General features: G+C 50.0%; 1 protein-coding gene across 1 annotated transcript in view; it reads right to left on the bottom strand.

The window, feature by feature from the left end:
* Positions 1-590: 590 nt before the first annotated feature.
* The window catches only part of MMD2 (monocyte to macrophage differentiation associated 2), a 48662-nt gene continuing 33608 nt past the window's right edge, over positions 591-15644 (bottom strand). The window contains exons 4-8 of the mRNA XM_068524803.1: positions 13514-13674; positions 9752-9826; positions 5334-5435; positions 4443-4512; positions 591-794 (exon numbers count right to left, since the gene is read on the bottom strand). Coding sequence (XP_068380904.1) covers positions 591-794; positions 4443-4512; positions 5334-5435; positions 9752-9826; positions 13514-13674 — 612 coding nt within the window. The remainder of the gene's footprint in view (positions 795-4442; positions 4513-5333; positions 5436-9751; positions 9827-13513; positions 13675-15644) is intronic.

The raw sequence follows: 15644 nt of genomic DNA, 5'->3' as shown, positions 1-15644 counted from the left end.
CAAGTCGATTGGTAGTGGCTGCCCAGAGCAGTCTTGGGAAGGATCCTGATACCACACCACGCTGCAGTTGATTGGTGATGTCTGCCACGGTCGTGGATATTCACCATCCCTGATCTACAAGCTGGGTGACTTTCCCTGAGCGGGGGACAATTCCCCAGCCAGGACTTTGGTAGCAGAGAAGGAGGCCCTGGCCACCCAGGTATAAATAACCCACTAGACTCCCTGATAGATTTCTCAGGACCTCAGGAAGCTCATATTGGCCCATCATTCCTCAATTGGCCAGGACCACGTCTGCCCCCTTTTCTGACTATGTTAACGTTGGTTGTATTAGGAAACATTTGTCTAGAATAGAAACACATTACAGGGTTAATTTCTCCTCTGTAAAAATGACTAAATGCTTTCTTTCTCACCTAGGACCCAAGGGGTGGTCTGGCTGTCACCAGAAGTAACCCTGGGCCCATCAAAAAGCTCTACCCATAGGAGGGAAGACGGGGGGCCTGGGCGCTGGGCTCTGGGCTCAAGTTCGCAGAAACACTCCCCTGTGATGCTCTGCTCCAAAAGCCTAAATGTCCTGTGCAGGCTGAGCCACCTCATTTGGACACCTTGGCCTGCAGGGTGCTGGGCAGATACAGGTACCTCCAGATGGCATAGTAGTGGGTACCAGCACCAAATGCCACAAAGAGATGCCAGATGGCGTGGGCAAAGGGGATCCTCCCGTCACTCTTGAAGAACACCATGCCCAAGCAGTAGAAGACCCCTCCGGTCACCAGCTCCCAGATGCCCTCGGTGTTGGGCTGTCGGCAAGGACAAGGGTGAGCACAGGTCAGATGAGCAGCCAGCAAGACCAGGATCACCCAGCCGTTCCCCCCCCCACCCAGGGCGAGAAGACATGTGGATGGTGAGGCAGCCCAGAGTCCCAGGCGGGGCGTCTCTACACAGTGACGCCATCAGTTCTCCCCAGATTCATTCTCCAGTGTAACACGTTTCTATAAAAATCTCAAAGAATATCTTATAGCTTTGTTATCTTTTCTAAAAAGCAATATATCTGGGTGTATCCCAAAAGAAGTGAAAGCAGAGGCTCAGACAGGTACTTGTACATCCAAGTTCACAGCAGCATTATTCACAGTAGCCAAAAGGTGGAAGTAACCCAAGTGTCCATCAAGAGAAGAATGGATAAACAAAGTGTTATTCATGTTACTTTATACAATGGAATATTATTCAGCCTTAAAAAGGAAGGAAACTCTGACACATGATGATACAACATGGAGGAACCTCAAGGATGTTATGCAAAGTGCAATAAGCCAGTCACAAAAGGACAGATCCTGTAGGATTCCATGTATGTGAGGTCCCTGGAGGAGTCAAAATCATAGTCAAAAAGTAGAAGGGTGGCTCCTGGGGGCTGAGGGTGGGGGAGGGGAGTTAGTGTGTAACGAGGACAGAGTTTCAGTTTGGGAAGATGAGGAAGTTCTGTGGACGGATGGTGGTGATGGATGCACAACAAGGTGAATGCACTTCGTGCCCCTGAATTGCACACTTAAAAATGGTTAAAATCATAAATTCTATGCATATTTTATCACAATTTTTTAAAGTAATACATACTCATGGCGAAAAATTTTAGAGAAAAATGAAGAACAGCAAGAAAAAGCAGCAGTCCCAGCCCCCCGAGGTGAGCATTATTAACACCTGGGTTTTTGTTGGTTATGGGGGCTCAAAGAACAGGAGGGACAGAGGGAACAGGGAGTAAGAAGAACCCACTGCCCCCTCTCCCTGAGCCCACTTCCCGCAGGTATCACTGCTTACCACCAATAACGGTGTCTGACGGTATCCTTCCAGAATTGTCTAGACACACACGATATACGGTCTGCACTTCATATACATGTACGTGTGCAGAGGAACTAATCACTTTAGAAAAGGGGGCTCACACCATCCCTGCCGTCCTGAGACATCAGTTCCACGACACAGCCTTGTGGAGATCAGACTACATCCCCACGTGGAGATCCACGCCAGTCTTTGGAACAGCTGGGTAGTATTTCATTGAACATATATATAGTCACGCACCCAGTTCTCAAGAGGTGATACCTGAGTATTAAGGACATGTTACAGTAACACTTCCCAGCGCTTACTATGTGCCAGGCCTTGTACCCAGCACAGGGGGCCTTACGTGAGGTATCTAATGCCACCTTCACAGCAATCTCACGAGGCAGGGTGACTATGTGACAGGCATGGACACACGCCCACGACAACATGCCAAGTGAGAAAAGCATGTTGTTTAACAGTGTGATCCCATTTTTGTAAAAGAAGAACAAACAAGTCAATATGTCCGCATATCCACACAGACTTGCCTATAAATAAAAAATGGAGGGAATTCTCTGACGGTCCAGTGGTTAGGACTTGGCGCTTTCACTGCCGGGGTTCAGTCCCTGGTCAGGGAACTAACATCCCGCAAGCCAAGTGGTGCAGCCAAAAAAAAAAAAAATGTAAAAGATACACAATGAACCATTAATGGTGGTTGCAGCTGAGGCATCACATTGGGGAGGGGGTGAGAGGGGGATTTCAGCTCTTTTATACATTTTCAGACAGGACTTATTTTTTGCAGTGAGTATGTATTTAAATATACACTTACAATATATGTATATATGTATTTAAATTATGTAATACATAATTTGATGGATATTATATAATTAATAGATATAACTTAAACATACATATTTAAACAAGTAAACTTGGCGGGGGGAAGGTAATCTGTAAAAATAAATACAAATCACAGGGAAAATGTTGAGTAGGAAAACTAATGGGGAGAGATTTCACTGCCAAGTATTAAGATGCAACAAAAGCTACAGTAAGTAACACGGTTTGGTACTAGTATAAGAATAGGCCAATTTGTGAAACAGACCCACATATATGTATATGAAGCTAACATATGATAAAAGGAACATTTTTAAATGGTAGATAAATAACTGCCTAATCATTTGGGGAGGAATCACCATATACATAAGAAACGGCGGTGGGAATACAGAGTTTAAAATTAAAAGTTAAACCGTAAAAGAAACAGGAGAAAATATAGGTAAATACTTATATAAACTCGGGAAAGGGAAGATCTTCCTAACCATAATACTTAAGGTAAAGCCATAAAATTTTTTAAAAAACCAAAAACCTGCTAGATTTGACTACATAAATTTTCTTTAAGAGCTATGGATGGATACTAACACTTTTCACTTCAAAATATTTTCAACTTTAAAATAAACCGCTACTCATAGATAAGAGATTAATTTAGACAAAGATCAATGCCTCAAATATATATAATGTAATGTCATTTAAATTTATAGGATAAGTTATTTATTGGTCATTTCAAACAGATAACAGTCAATTTTAATTTTTGGGAAAAAAAAGAAATATCTATTTAAACACAAATTCCTCCAGCAAGATCTATAGGACATACGTCCTTTCTTCTTTTGAAATAATTTTATTAGCTATAATCGACACACCATAAAATTCACCCTTTTAAAGTTCACAACCTAGTGGCTTCTCGACTACATAAATTTTTAACATCTGCCAACAATAATCATTTAAAAGTAAGAAACTGTTACCTGGCCTAGGGAGGTACCAGCAGGCTGAGTTGACCGTGCCCATTTGACAGAAGGGACAACTGAGGCTCAGAGAGGAAAGGGGATCCACCCACGGCCACACAAGCTGCTGCTCTTCCATGGCTGGGGCCCTGAGGCCTCTCCCTGCAAGGCTCTCCCGCTCACGGGGCGAGGTGGTGCAGCCCAAAGATCCCAATACTCGGGGTTGGAGGTTACGGGGCCACATCCCAGCTCAGCCCCTCGAGGGCTGCATGTCCTTGGGCCAGTCACCTTCTCTCTCAGAACCTGAGCATCCTTGTTCATAAAACGGAGGTGGTCACATCCATCTCCAAGGATGCCTGGGGCGGGGAAGTAAGGTCCTGTAAGTAAGCTTCCTGCACGTCACAAGGGCTCAGGACGCACAGTAAAGAGGTCAACCTTCACGTGCCAAGAAGCAGTTTAGGGTGTGGAAGCATCAGAGTGGGTGTCAGAAGTCTGAGACTCGGCTCTGCCTCCATGGCCACCTATGTTATTATTATAGATTTAATTTAGCGATCGGGTACTTACTCTGTTCCAGGCACCATTCTAAGCACTGTCCATGGGTTTTTCTTACTTGATCCCTAAATAGGCGGGAACTGGAGCCCCGAGGGACTAACGAACTCATTGGAGGTGAAGCAGAGAGAGGAGGTGTCGTAGAACCGGGGAGCCGAGCCCTGGGGTGACCTGCACGTTCTCCTGCCTCAGCCCGCAAGTCACGCTGACCCCGGGCCTCAGTTCCCTCATCTGCCAGAGGAGGAGGTTCAACCTGACAATCTCCAGAGTCACTGTGGGTCCCCTCCAGCCAGACGGGAGGCCCCACGCCGGGTGGGGGCGACTTACCATGGAAAGGATGACCAGGGCGGGGAAGAAGCCCATGACGACGTAGCAGAGCAGCTCCACGAGCTTGTACCTGCCAGGAAGACAAGCCATCTTGGCCTCAGGACAGCCGCCCCACGAGGGATAGCTCCCCGCTTGGGTTAGGAGGGGACACCCTGGCCGGAAGCGTAAGAGAAAGGGACTCTGCCCTCTGCCCAGCACTCCTGGGCCCAGATTTCATCCAGCTACACCCAGCAGGTGCTGGCAGAGTTGGGTGGCCATGGGAGGGTCTCTTTCCCTCTCTGAGACTTGGTTTCCACATCCATGAAATGACATTTGAGGATTGCAAATGCTGGGTGTAGCATGCCGATGGGTGCTGCCCATGCTCAACCCAGGGCAGACATTACTATTCGATCCCAGCACCTTTCCACACAAGGCCCAAGCAGCCACTCTCCATCCATCTGAGTGGCTGCACCAACTGACACCTGTCTGCTGTCCCTGGAGATTCCAGGAGTCTGTTATTCCCTTTGGCTTCTCTAGCTCTGTTTCTTTCCCACACTTAATCATTCGCAGCCTGTCACTCAGCAGGATGGAAGGGAGTGGGCAGCCCTGAGAGCCTCTCCCCCTTATCTGCTAACACAGCTTCGGGAAGGCAGGTAATACCTGACATCATTCAGTGGGTCTAGGAACCTACAATGCCCTTTTTTTTTTTTTTTTTTTTTTAACTCTTCAGATTGATCCTGTGGGCTGTGGACCTGGTGGCCATCAATGGACCTGAACACAGGGATGCCAGGCACAGCGGTGCCCTCATGCTTCTGGGGTTGTCCTGGGGTCTCGTCTCACTGGGGGCAGGGAGGAGGCCCTGATGGAGGCACCCCCCCCCACCTGAGGCCGCTCCCCCAAGCCCTGGCTTACCGCTCATGGAAGAAGAAGACATAGATGGTGCCAACAGAGGCCATGAGCCAAACGAGCCACCGCATGTGGGAGGCCCAGGGGCCCAGCTCGCGAAGGTTCAGCCTGGGAGGGAGAGCCAAGGGCACAGCCTGAGGCGGGCACTGGGATCTAGCCCTCCACAGCCAGCCCGTCACAGGAACACCGACCCCAGAGAACCCCCGTCCCCGTGGCTCCATGTGTGGGATGTGGCCTCTCATGGGAGGACACGTGGAGAGACAGAAAGAGAAACTGAAACAATAGGCAATTATTAGAGCAAAACTAGCACAACTAATAATGTCCAAGCATTGAAAGAAAAGGGCATCTCAAGCCAGTGGGCATATAAACAAGTAAAGCCTGTTTGGAGAATGTATCAGACTCTGAAGGGCATGTATCCCGTGGCCCGGGCACTCCAAGTTCAGGGGCTGGCCAGAGGAACGCTGTTTTGCGAGCACACAGAGGCACAGAAAAGGACATTCATCCCAGCATCAGTCCCTGTAGGAAACGCCTGAAAACCCCTCAAACTGGCCACCAAAAGGGGATGGGAATATAAGGTGAGTATCCCTCCAGGCTGGTTACTAATGTATTGACTCTCAGCTCTACATTCACCCTTTTTGCCGGCTGGGTTTTCAACAGAGCTGGGCCTCGTGAATTTCTTCCTTTGCAGCTGGCACAGCGTCAAGTCTGTCAGTAGACGGTGATGGAGACTTTGCAGAAGGAATTCCTTCCTTCCTTCCGGATTCCTGTGACTCTCTCCCCAGGCTCCCGGAAAGTGGGCTTTTCTCTCCACTGCTTGGCACAGGTGGTGTCTCCAGGGCCAGGCGTCTGCAGGTCCCAGCCTTCTCCAGCCTTTGGCCTCTGTGTGTTTCCTCCAGCTGTTGGCTTAGGTACACAGTCGGGGGCCCCGGACAGTGCAGGCCTGTGCCCCAGGCCAGGGAGCTGCCCCCGCACCCTCTCTGCAGCCCCACACACATGCGTTCCTGTCCAGCACGCGGACTGTCTTCAGCCTGTGCAGCCGTCCGCACAACGAAACTGCACGGAAACGCTCCAGATTCCTGCAGAGAGGGACTCTGGTTCCAGAAGATGGTGATTTTTCTTTTGCCCACCTCGATGTTTATAACTCTATCCTGTTTGTTTTCTGAAGCACTGGGGAAGGAAGATTCTGTGTCACACTTGATCCTGCCAGGTTTTTCCATCCTTCGTGACGTGGTCCTGCCGGCCTCGTGAATCACGTGAATGACGTCTGTGTCCTCTGATTCTCTCTCTCTCAACCCCACATCCAAGCAACCGCCAAGTTCTGCCGACTCTTCCTCCTACAAAGCCCGCAAGCCAGGGCACATCTCCCCACCTCGCACCTGTACCCCTCCTTCACGGCACAGTTGTGGTTCATTCCTTGTGTCAGTATCCTTGGGACAGTCAACGTCTGCATCCTCCGTGAGACTGCAAGTCCCATAAGGAGAGAGAGTCTGTGTCTTTGCTCACAGCCGTATCCTCAGACACCAGCACGGGATGGGCACAGAGCCGGTGCCCAAGTGGTCACAGCCAGGGATAAAGAGTAGAAATCCAGGCACTGAATCAGCCAAGCGGGGGAGAGTCAGAGGGCTATTCTAGAAATCTACATCAAGGATAGTTACGGCAGCTGAGCACAAAACCTAGCTTTACTCTAATTGGCAACATCCAAAAAGAAACCTGAGATCACCTGGCTCCCAACAACTACAGGTGGTGCCTGGGGGTGACATGGGGCCATCAGGAGGCGGCCTTGTGGACTGACTGCCCAGCCACGGCCTCTGGCTTCTCCCCCCTGCTCTCAGCTTCTCCCGTGGCTCCCACCTACCCACTCCAGCAGCAGCCCCTCACCCAGGACCGACACTTCTTCTCGGAGCCTCCATACGCCTGCCCACCTGGCATCTGACAACCAGAAGCATCCTGGTTGGCAGGATAGAAGCATGTCCCCTCCTCCCGCAAAGCCCAGCTGGGCGTAGGGCTGCCTCTGACGATGTCTCCAGGCTGACGGCAGCAGGGCTGATTTCCTAACACTCCCGAGAGTCACTGATTTCCTGGGGAAAGCTGATGCCGGAAACCCTGGCATCCCCTGCTCTACATCCCCTCTCCCCGCCTTCAGTCACTCAGTCCACTCAGTTTCCTGTAAATATATTTTCCATCCATCCATCCATCCACCCACCCATCCATCTATCCGTCCTCTTGACTCCAAGGCCACTACCAGGGCCCCAGCCGTCACAATCTCTCTCCCAGGTCCTTGCACCAGCCTCCTCACACCTCCCTGCTCCCAAGGCATCACCTTTCAGTCCAAAAAATAAAACTATATCAATATCCTGTTTCAAACCCCCAACCACTCCTCAGTGTAGACCAGCAGCCCCCGTCCGTACCCTGTTCACCACCACACCCGCACTACGATGACCAGAGGACCGTGGAGCAATAATCACCCTCAAACGCCGGTTACAGGAGGTGGAGACCTGTGGTTTATTTGCCCAGAACGCTGTCCAGCAAGCAGACTGGACGGTGACCCCTGCAATCATGACTCCACGACTCTCACCACATATTGTTGCCCGAAAGAAGCAAGATCCGAAAGAACGATGATCCCATTAACATGAAGTAAGAAATCAGGCAAAACTACCCTATGACGGCAGACGTCAGGACTGTGGTTACCCCTGGGGGGCAGCAGACTGGGGAGGGGCTGGAGATGTTTTGTTTCTCCACCTGGGTGCTGGCTGCAGCGTGTGGGAACTCACTGTGCGTATCCCCCGGGCAAGTCTCAATAAAATGTGTTTCAAAAGCAGTCGTCTTTGTGCGCACCGACAAAACCCACTGATTAGTTGAGATGATGAAAAAGAACGCTCCGTTTACGACAGCCAAAAATGGGAATTCCCCAGGCAAAAATGGAACAAACCTCTGTGGCTCCCACTCCTCAGAGGCCAACGTGCAGATTCTCAGAGAGGCACACCTCCTCCAGGAAGCCCTCCTGAGGCCGCCTCTGCAGGGTGGTGCCTCCTCTGAGCTCCACGGCTGCATGCGCACAGGCCCGTGTCACCGTGCTGTCACTGTCCTGTCACAGAGCCCCTCTGCCAGCCAGAACCTTAGCGTCCTGACCCCCAGCACTGCCCGGCCACCCAGACACATTCAACAAGTGTGACTGGAACGGCCCTTCTCCCCTCACAGGGGCTCTGCAGGCTTCCCGGCTTTTCGCGTGTGACCTGAGTGTTTCTTTATTCCAGAACTTTCGAAAACCCTGAGGCACTTGCCGGGGGAGTTTATTTTTTTTTGTTTTTTAACTAATTAATTAATTAATTTATTTTTGGCTGCGCTGGGTCTTTGCTGCTGTGCGCGGGCTTTCTCTAGTTGTGGTGAGCTGGGGCTACTCCTCGTTGCAGTGCACGGGCTTCTCATTGCGGTGGCTTCTCTTTGTTGCGGAGCACGGGCTCTAGGTGAGGAGGCTTCAGTAGTTGTGGCACGTGGGCTCAGTAGTTGTGGCTCGCAGGCTTTAGAGCACAGGCTCAGTAGTTGTGGCTCACAGGCGGCATGTGGGATCTTCCCGGACCAGGGCTGGAACCCGTGTCCCCTGCACTGGCAGGCGGATTCTTAACCACTGCACCACCAGGGAAGCCCCTTGCTGGGGGAGTTTAAACTGGTACAATCTGTGGAGGGTGACTTGGCAAGAATGAGTAAGGCCCACTCCTGCCCCCCAGCCGTCCAAGCCTCGAATTTACCCCGCAAAGATCAGGCTTGGCCATATGGACCTGCTGTTTCTGTAGATCAGAAAAGGTTGCCTCAACGATTTCACCTGATTCGAGCCAACAGAACCAAGCACCTATGCTGAGTGGTACAACAGCAAGGACTTTCACTGCAGCCCTGTTTGTTATAGCAAAGGAAGGGGGAGTGCCAACATCATAAATATTCATAAGTAGGGGCGGCCGGGGAACATTATACTGCTGTAAAAAAAAAAAAAAAGAAAGAAAGAAAAAGGAGTGGGGAAATCTTCAAGGTACTAATATGGAAAGATGTCCCCAAGTCCATGACTTGGAGAATGAAAGCAAACTGCCGAGTTTGTACAGTATCCTTCCTTTTGTATTAAAATAGGAAAGTATAAGTATAATAAAATATAGGTATGTCTTGCGTGTATTTGCATATATACATATGCATATATGCAAATGTGTGTCTGCACATATACTCATACATCCACGTTTGCTCTTTCCTACACAAAAGCGCTCCGGAAGGATACACAGGAAACTGGTACTAAGTAGTTGCTTCTAGGAAGGAGAATGGGTGGTGGGCGTCTTTTTACCTACACGCTGTTGTGTCAACATATCACCCAGCCACACACGAAGAAATTCAAACAAAGGAAAGAGAGGACGCCAGCCCTCCCGGGGACCCGCAGAGACACTCACCAGGGCGCGTAGGAGGCCGCGATGAAGAAATAGATGACCATGCGGTCGGACATGTGCAGACAATGCTCCACCGTCCTGTAGCAGAGAAGGTGGGTTACGGGCCCTGCCCTGGACCAACGGGCTTTGGGGGAGCCGGGGCTCGGGGCTGACGCACCTCCATCCACCATGACCCCTCGGGCCTTGGTGTCCCCATCTGTGAGTGACCAGAGCAGTGGTTTTCCAACCAGGCTCCCTGTCACCATTCAGGAGTTGAATGGAGACACCTCGGGGGTACCACCGAGGACCCTCCTCCCCCTGACAGCCTCCTCCCATACTTTAATCAGAGGAAGTCGGCATTCTGTTTTATATGCTGGGCTTTTTGAAAGGTTTCAAATGATAAAGAATTCAGTAGCTTAAAAAAAAAGTGTGAGACACAGACTCACAGATACAGAGGACAAACTAGTGGTTACCAGTGGGGAGAGGGAAAGGGGGACGGACAACATGGCGGAGGGGATGAAGAGGCACAAACCATTACGTATAAAATAGACTACAAGGGGGATTCCCCGGTGGTCCAGTGGTTAGGACTCGGCGCTTTCATTGCGGCGGCCTGGGTGCGATCCCTGGTCAGGGAACTAAGATTCCACAAGCCGTGCAGCAAGTTCAAAAAAATAAATGAATAAATAATAAAATAAAAGAAGCTACAAGGATGTATTGTACAATCCAGGGAACGTAGCCAGTATTTTGTAGTAACTATAAATGGACTATAACCTTTTAAAAAATTGTGAATCACCACGTTGTATACCTGTAACTTATATAATGCTGTACGTCAACTATACTTCAATTAAACAATGAAAGAAATTCAGGGACCTACTGTATAGCACAGGGAGCTATACTCAATATTTTGTAATAACCTATATTGGAAAAGAATCTGAAAAAGAATATATATATATATATATACATATACAAACACACATACATATACATATATATGTATGTATGTATAACTGAATCACTTTGCTGTGTACCTGTTAACTAACACAACATTGTAAATCAACTATACTTCAATTAAAAAAATAAAATACAAATAAAAATGGAAAAAGTGAACTTAAAAATGCATACTCAATAGAAGTCTAGCAAGCAGAAGAAAATATGGAAAATTAAATGTTTATTAATTCTATTCTATTCTCCTTTCATTAAAAAAAAATAAGTGCAAAACCAACAAACCTAGGTTCCCCCTGAAGACCCTCTGGGTTCTAGCATTCTGGTTCAGGTCCAGGCTCTGAAGCCGTAAGACCTGGGTTCGAATCCCAACCCTACCACAGAGAGACTAGGACCTTGAGCAAGTTACTTACCCTCCCTGGTCTCAGCTCCCTCAGCTGTAAAACAGGAAGGATACTGGCCACCTATCGGGGTCGCTGTGAGGACTAAGAGGGTCAGGACTCAGCACAGTGCATAACAGGAAGTGCTCATAAACGTTACTGTTTCCGTTATGACCTCCCCTTGAAGAGCAAATTACAGTCATCAATACACCTGACCAGCGTGGTAGCCAGCCTCCAAAATGGTACCCAAGGAGCCCCACTTTCTGGTCCTCACACCTGTGTGCGGCCCCTCCCACAACAAATATGGCAAACATATGGAACCAATAGGAGGTTGCAGAAATGATGGTGTGTGTGGTTTCTAAGGCTAGATCATAAAAGATATCACAGCCTCTGCCTTGTTCTCTTGAATCACTAACTTTGGGGGGGGGGGGGCGAGCCATGTGGCCGAGGGGAGGCCCACGTGGGAAGGACTGAGCACCCCCAAGCATCCAGCACTGACACGCCAGGCCTGGGAGGGAGACACCTTGGAAGTGGCTTCTCCAGCCCAGGTCCAGCCTTCAGGTGACGGCAGCCCCGGGCAGCATCATGACTACATCAGCGACCTTGAACCAGAAACACACATCTAAGCTCCCAAATTCCTGCCTCCCTGAAGCTTTGAGAAAGAATCAGGGTTTACTGTTATTTGAAGCCTCTATGATTCAGGGTTATTTGTTACGCAGCAGTGGATGACTAGTACAAACAGTGATTCTGTCTAGCGACTGCAGCCTTCATTAAATTTGGCCGTGTTTCTATCTGATGCTGGGCTAACTGCAAGTCTTCCTAGAAATGAAAGGAATAACAACAGCTGATACATACAGAGCACATTCTATAATCAGAGCACCGTTCTAAGCTCTTTACGAGCATTAACTCTTTAATCCCACCTAGGAGGGAGGGACCATACTTTTCATCCACCGCGTCACAGATGAGGACACGAAAGGGCAGCAGCGTCACACCACTGGTAAGTGGGCCCCAAACCCGATGACTGCTGTCTTTAGAAGAAAAAGGAGAGGGAGATTTGGACACAGAGACACACGGGGAGGAAGGCCTGTGAAGACAGAGGCAGAGATTGGAGTGATGCTGCCACAAGCCAAGGAACCATGGGAACCACCAGAAGCTGGAAGAGGCAGGGAAGGGTCCTCCCGTAGAGACATGGCCCTCCTGATACCCTGATCTCGGGCTTCTGGCCTCCTAAGCTATGAGAGGCTAAGTTCCTGTGGTTTCAAGCCCCCCGGGGTGTTGTAATTCATTACAGCAACCAGGAGCCACAGAGAGGAAAGAATGGGGACACGAGGGGGTGGGATACAGCAGAGTCACAGGGCTTCTGGGGGCAAGAGGGGCATTGGACATGGGGACCAGTGGTCACTGCAGCTGCTACAATGGACCAGAGCATCCCCTCACTTTATGGGGGCCCTGGAAACCTAGAATCAACACTGGCTTGGACACAACTATGTGACCTTGAGCAAGTCACGTTCCAGATTCAGTGTCATCAGGCACAAAACAGGGATTCTGCAAGCTGCAACGTGGATGAGCCCCGGGACATCACGGTCAGTGAAAGAAGCCAGTCACAAAAGGCAGAAGCATCTCAAGGGTCCATCAACAGATGAAGCGATAAACAACGTGTGGTCCATCCATACAACGGAACATGATTCAGCCTTGAAAAGGAAGGCGACTCTGACACCTGCTACAACATGGATGAACCCTGAGGACATTGTGCTCATGAAAGGATAAATATTATACGATTCCACTTACATGGGGTACACAGAGCAGTCAAATTCATAGAGACAGAAAGTAGAAGGGTGGGTGCCAGGGGCTGGGGAAGGGGGAATGGGGAGTTAGTGTTTAATGGGGACAGAGTTTCAATTTGGGAAGATGAAGAAGTTCTGGAGATGATGGTGGTGATAGCTGCACAACAATGTGAATGTAGTTAACACTACTGAACTGTATACTTAAAATGGTTAAGATGGTAAATTTTATGTCATGTGTATTTATCACAATTTAAAAAAAATTAAAAACAAAACAAATCGAAATTAAAATCCAGGGTTCTAATGCCTACATTGCAGAATTATTGGAAAGATGAAGAGGGACATCTGCAGAATGCCCGGAACCTAGGGGGTGCCCAGAAGGGGGCGATTGTTATGACGATTATGAGGGTCCCTCACAATGACCCTGGGAGCGAGGGGCTTGTTCTTCCGGACTCATAGAAGTGAGCAAACGAGGCAAATGAGGGTGAGGTGGTCCGCCCACGTGGGACTCAACCCCGCCAGCCCGAGGCGAAGACGGCACAAGGCCTTCCATCCAGGGCCCCTCCTGGCTCAGCCAAGCATGGCCCGAGGCATCCTGCCTCACCCCTCAGCCCACCGTGGGCCCCTAGCCCTGGTCACCCCGCCAGGCACTCGCCCCCTCCCATGGGCTAGGCAGCAGGTACCTGAGGTGGCTCTTCTTCCAGGAGATCGTGTGGAACACGGTGGACACCACAAAGAGCCCACAGAGGCCGAGGCCGTAGATCCAGGCAGAGATGGTCTCCCAGTCATCGTCCGACAGGAAGTAGAGGTTGGAGCTGCCAAGGATGCTGGGAATGATCCAGAGCTGGAAGCAGGGTGGGGAGAGGTGCTGCAGGGCCAACCTTTGGAGTGGGGTCCAGGCAAATACAGAGCCCCTGAGCAACCCGAGCCTTTTCTCCAGACCTGCACTGTCCAAAAGAACTTCCTGTGATGGAGGAAAGGTTCTAGACCTGCACTGTCCAATAGAAATTCTGTGATAGAGGTAAGGTTCTAGGCCTGTACTGTCCAACAGAACTTCCCGTGATGGAGGGAAGGTTCTAGACCTGCACCATCCAGGAGAACTTCCTGTGATGGTGGGAAGGTTCTAGGCCTGTACTGTCCAACAGAACTTCCTGTGATGGTGGGAAGGTTCTAGGCCTGTACTGTCCAACAGAACTTCCCGTGATGGAGGGAAGGTTCTAGACCTGCACCATCCAGGAGAACTTCCTGTGATGGTGGGAAGGTTCTAGGCCTGTACTGGCCAACAGAACTTCCTGTGATGGTGGGAAGGTTCTAGGCCTGTACTGTCCAACAGAACTTCCCGTGATGGAGGGAAGGTTCTAGACCTGCACCATCCAGGAGAACTTCCTGTGATGGTGGGAAGGTTCTAGACCTGCACCATCCAGGAGAACTTCCTGTGATGGTGGGAAGGTTCTAGGCCTGTACTGTCCAACAGAACTTCCCGTGATGGTGGGAAGGTTCTAGACCTGCACCATCCAGGAGAACTTCCTGTGATGGTGGAAAGGTTCTAGACCTGCACCGTCCAGGAGAACTTCCTGTGATGGTGGGAAGGTTCTAGGCCTGTACTGTCCAACAGAACTTCCCGTGATGGTGGGAAGGTTCTAGACCTGTACTGTCCAACAGAACTTCCCGTGATGGAGGGAAGGTTCTAGGCCTGCACCATCCAGGAGAACTGCCTGTGACGGTGGGAAGGTTCTAGGCCTGTACTGTCCAACAGAACTTCCCGTGATGGAGGGAAGGTTCTAGACCTGCACCATCCAGGAGAACTTCCTGTGATGGTGGGAAGGTTCTAGGCCTGTACTGGCCAACAGAACTTCCCATGGAGGGAAGGTTCTAGACCTGCACTGTCCAACAGAAATTCTGTGATAGAGGGAAGGTTCTAGGCCTGTACTGTCCAACAGAACTTCCCATGATGGAGGGAAGGTTCTAGGCCTGCACCATCCAGGAGAACTGCCTGTGACGGTGGGAAGGTTCTAGGCCTGTACTGTCCAACAGAACTTCCCGTGATGGAGGGAAGGTTCTAGACCTGCACCATCCAGGAGAACTTCCTGTGATGGTGGGAAGGTTCTAGGCCTGTACTGTCCAACAGAACTTCCCATGATGGAGGGAAGGTTCTAGACCTGCACCATCCAGGAGAACTTCCTGTGATGGTGGGAAGGTTCTAGACCTTCACTGTCCAACAGAAATTCTATGATGGAGGGAAGCCTCTAGACCCTGGACTGCCCAGCAGAACTTCCTACAATGGTGGAAAGATTCTAGATTTGCACTGTCCAGTATGGGAACCACTAGGCACACGCAGCTACTGAGCACTTGAAATGTGACTTGTACCACTGAGGACTTGAAGTTTTCATTTTAATTGGTTTCAATTTCAATTCCAACAGCTACAGGAGGCCAGAGGCTACTACACTGGACAGCATAACTCTAGAGAATATCGTGGTAAAACAGGAAGCCAAGATCTCCTGTCTTCAAGAAGCATCTCTGGCCACTGCCCCCCACCCCCTGGGTCCACTGATACCCCAGCCTCCCGGTCAGGGCACACCGCTTCACGTCTCTGTGCTGTTGCACCTGTGGGTCTCTCTGAAGAAGGCATCCCTCCCTACCATGTCTACCTGGAAAACTCCTCACTCTTTGAATCTTGGTTTATCCATCGTTCCCTCTGAGAAGTCTCAGAACTCTCCAAAGCACTGGGGGTACAGGGTCCCTGCAAGGGTTTGCCCAATTTCGTGTGTTAGGAACACTTTATCTGGAGAGAGATTCTACAGCAGCCCCGGCCAA

The sequence above is a fragment of the Eschrichtius robustus genome, chromosome 16 (assembly GCF_028021215.1).
Source record: "Eschrichtius robustus isolate mEscRob2 chromosome 16, mEscRob2.pri, whole genome shotgun sequence".
Taxonomy (NCBI): domain Eukaryota; kingdom Metazoa; phylum Chordata; class Mammalia; order Artiodactyla; family Eschrichtiidae; genus Eschrichtius; species Eschrichtius robustus.
The sequence above is the reverse complement of the archived record's forward strand: the minus strand, read 5'-3'. Positions and strand labels throughout refer to the sequence as shown.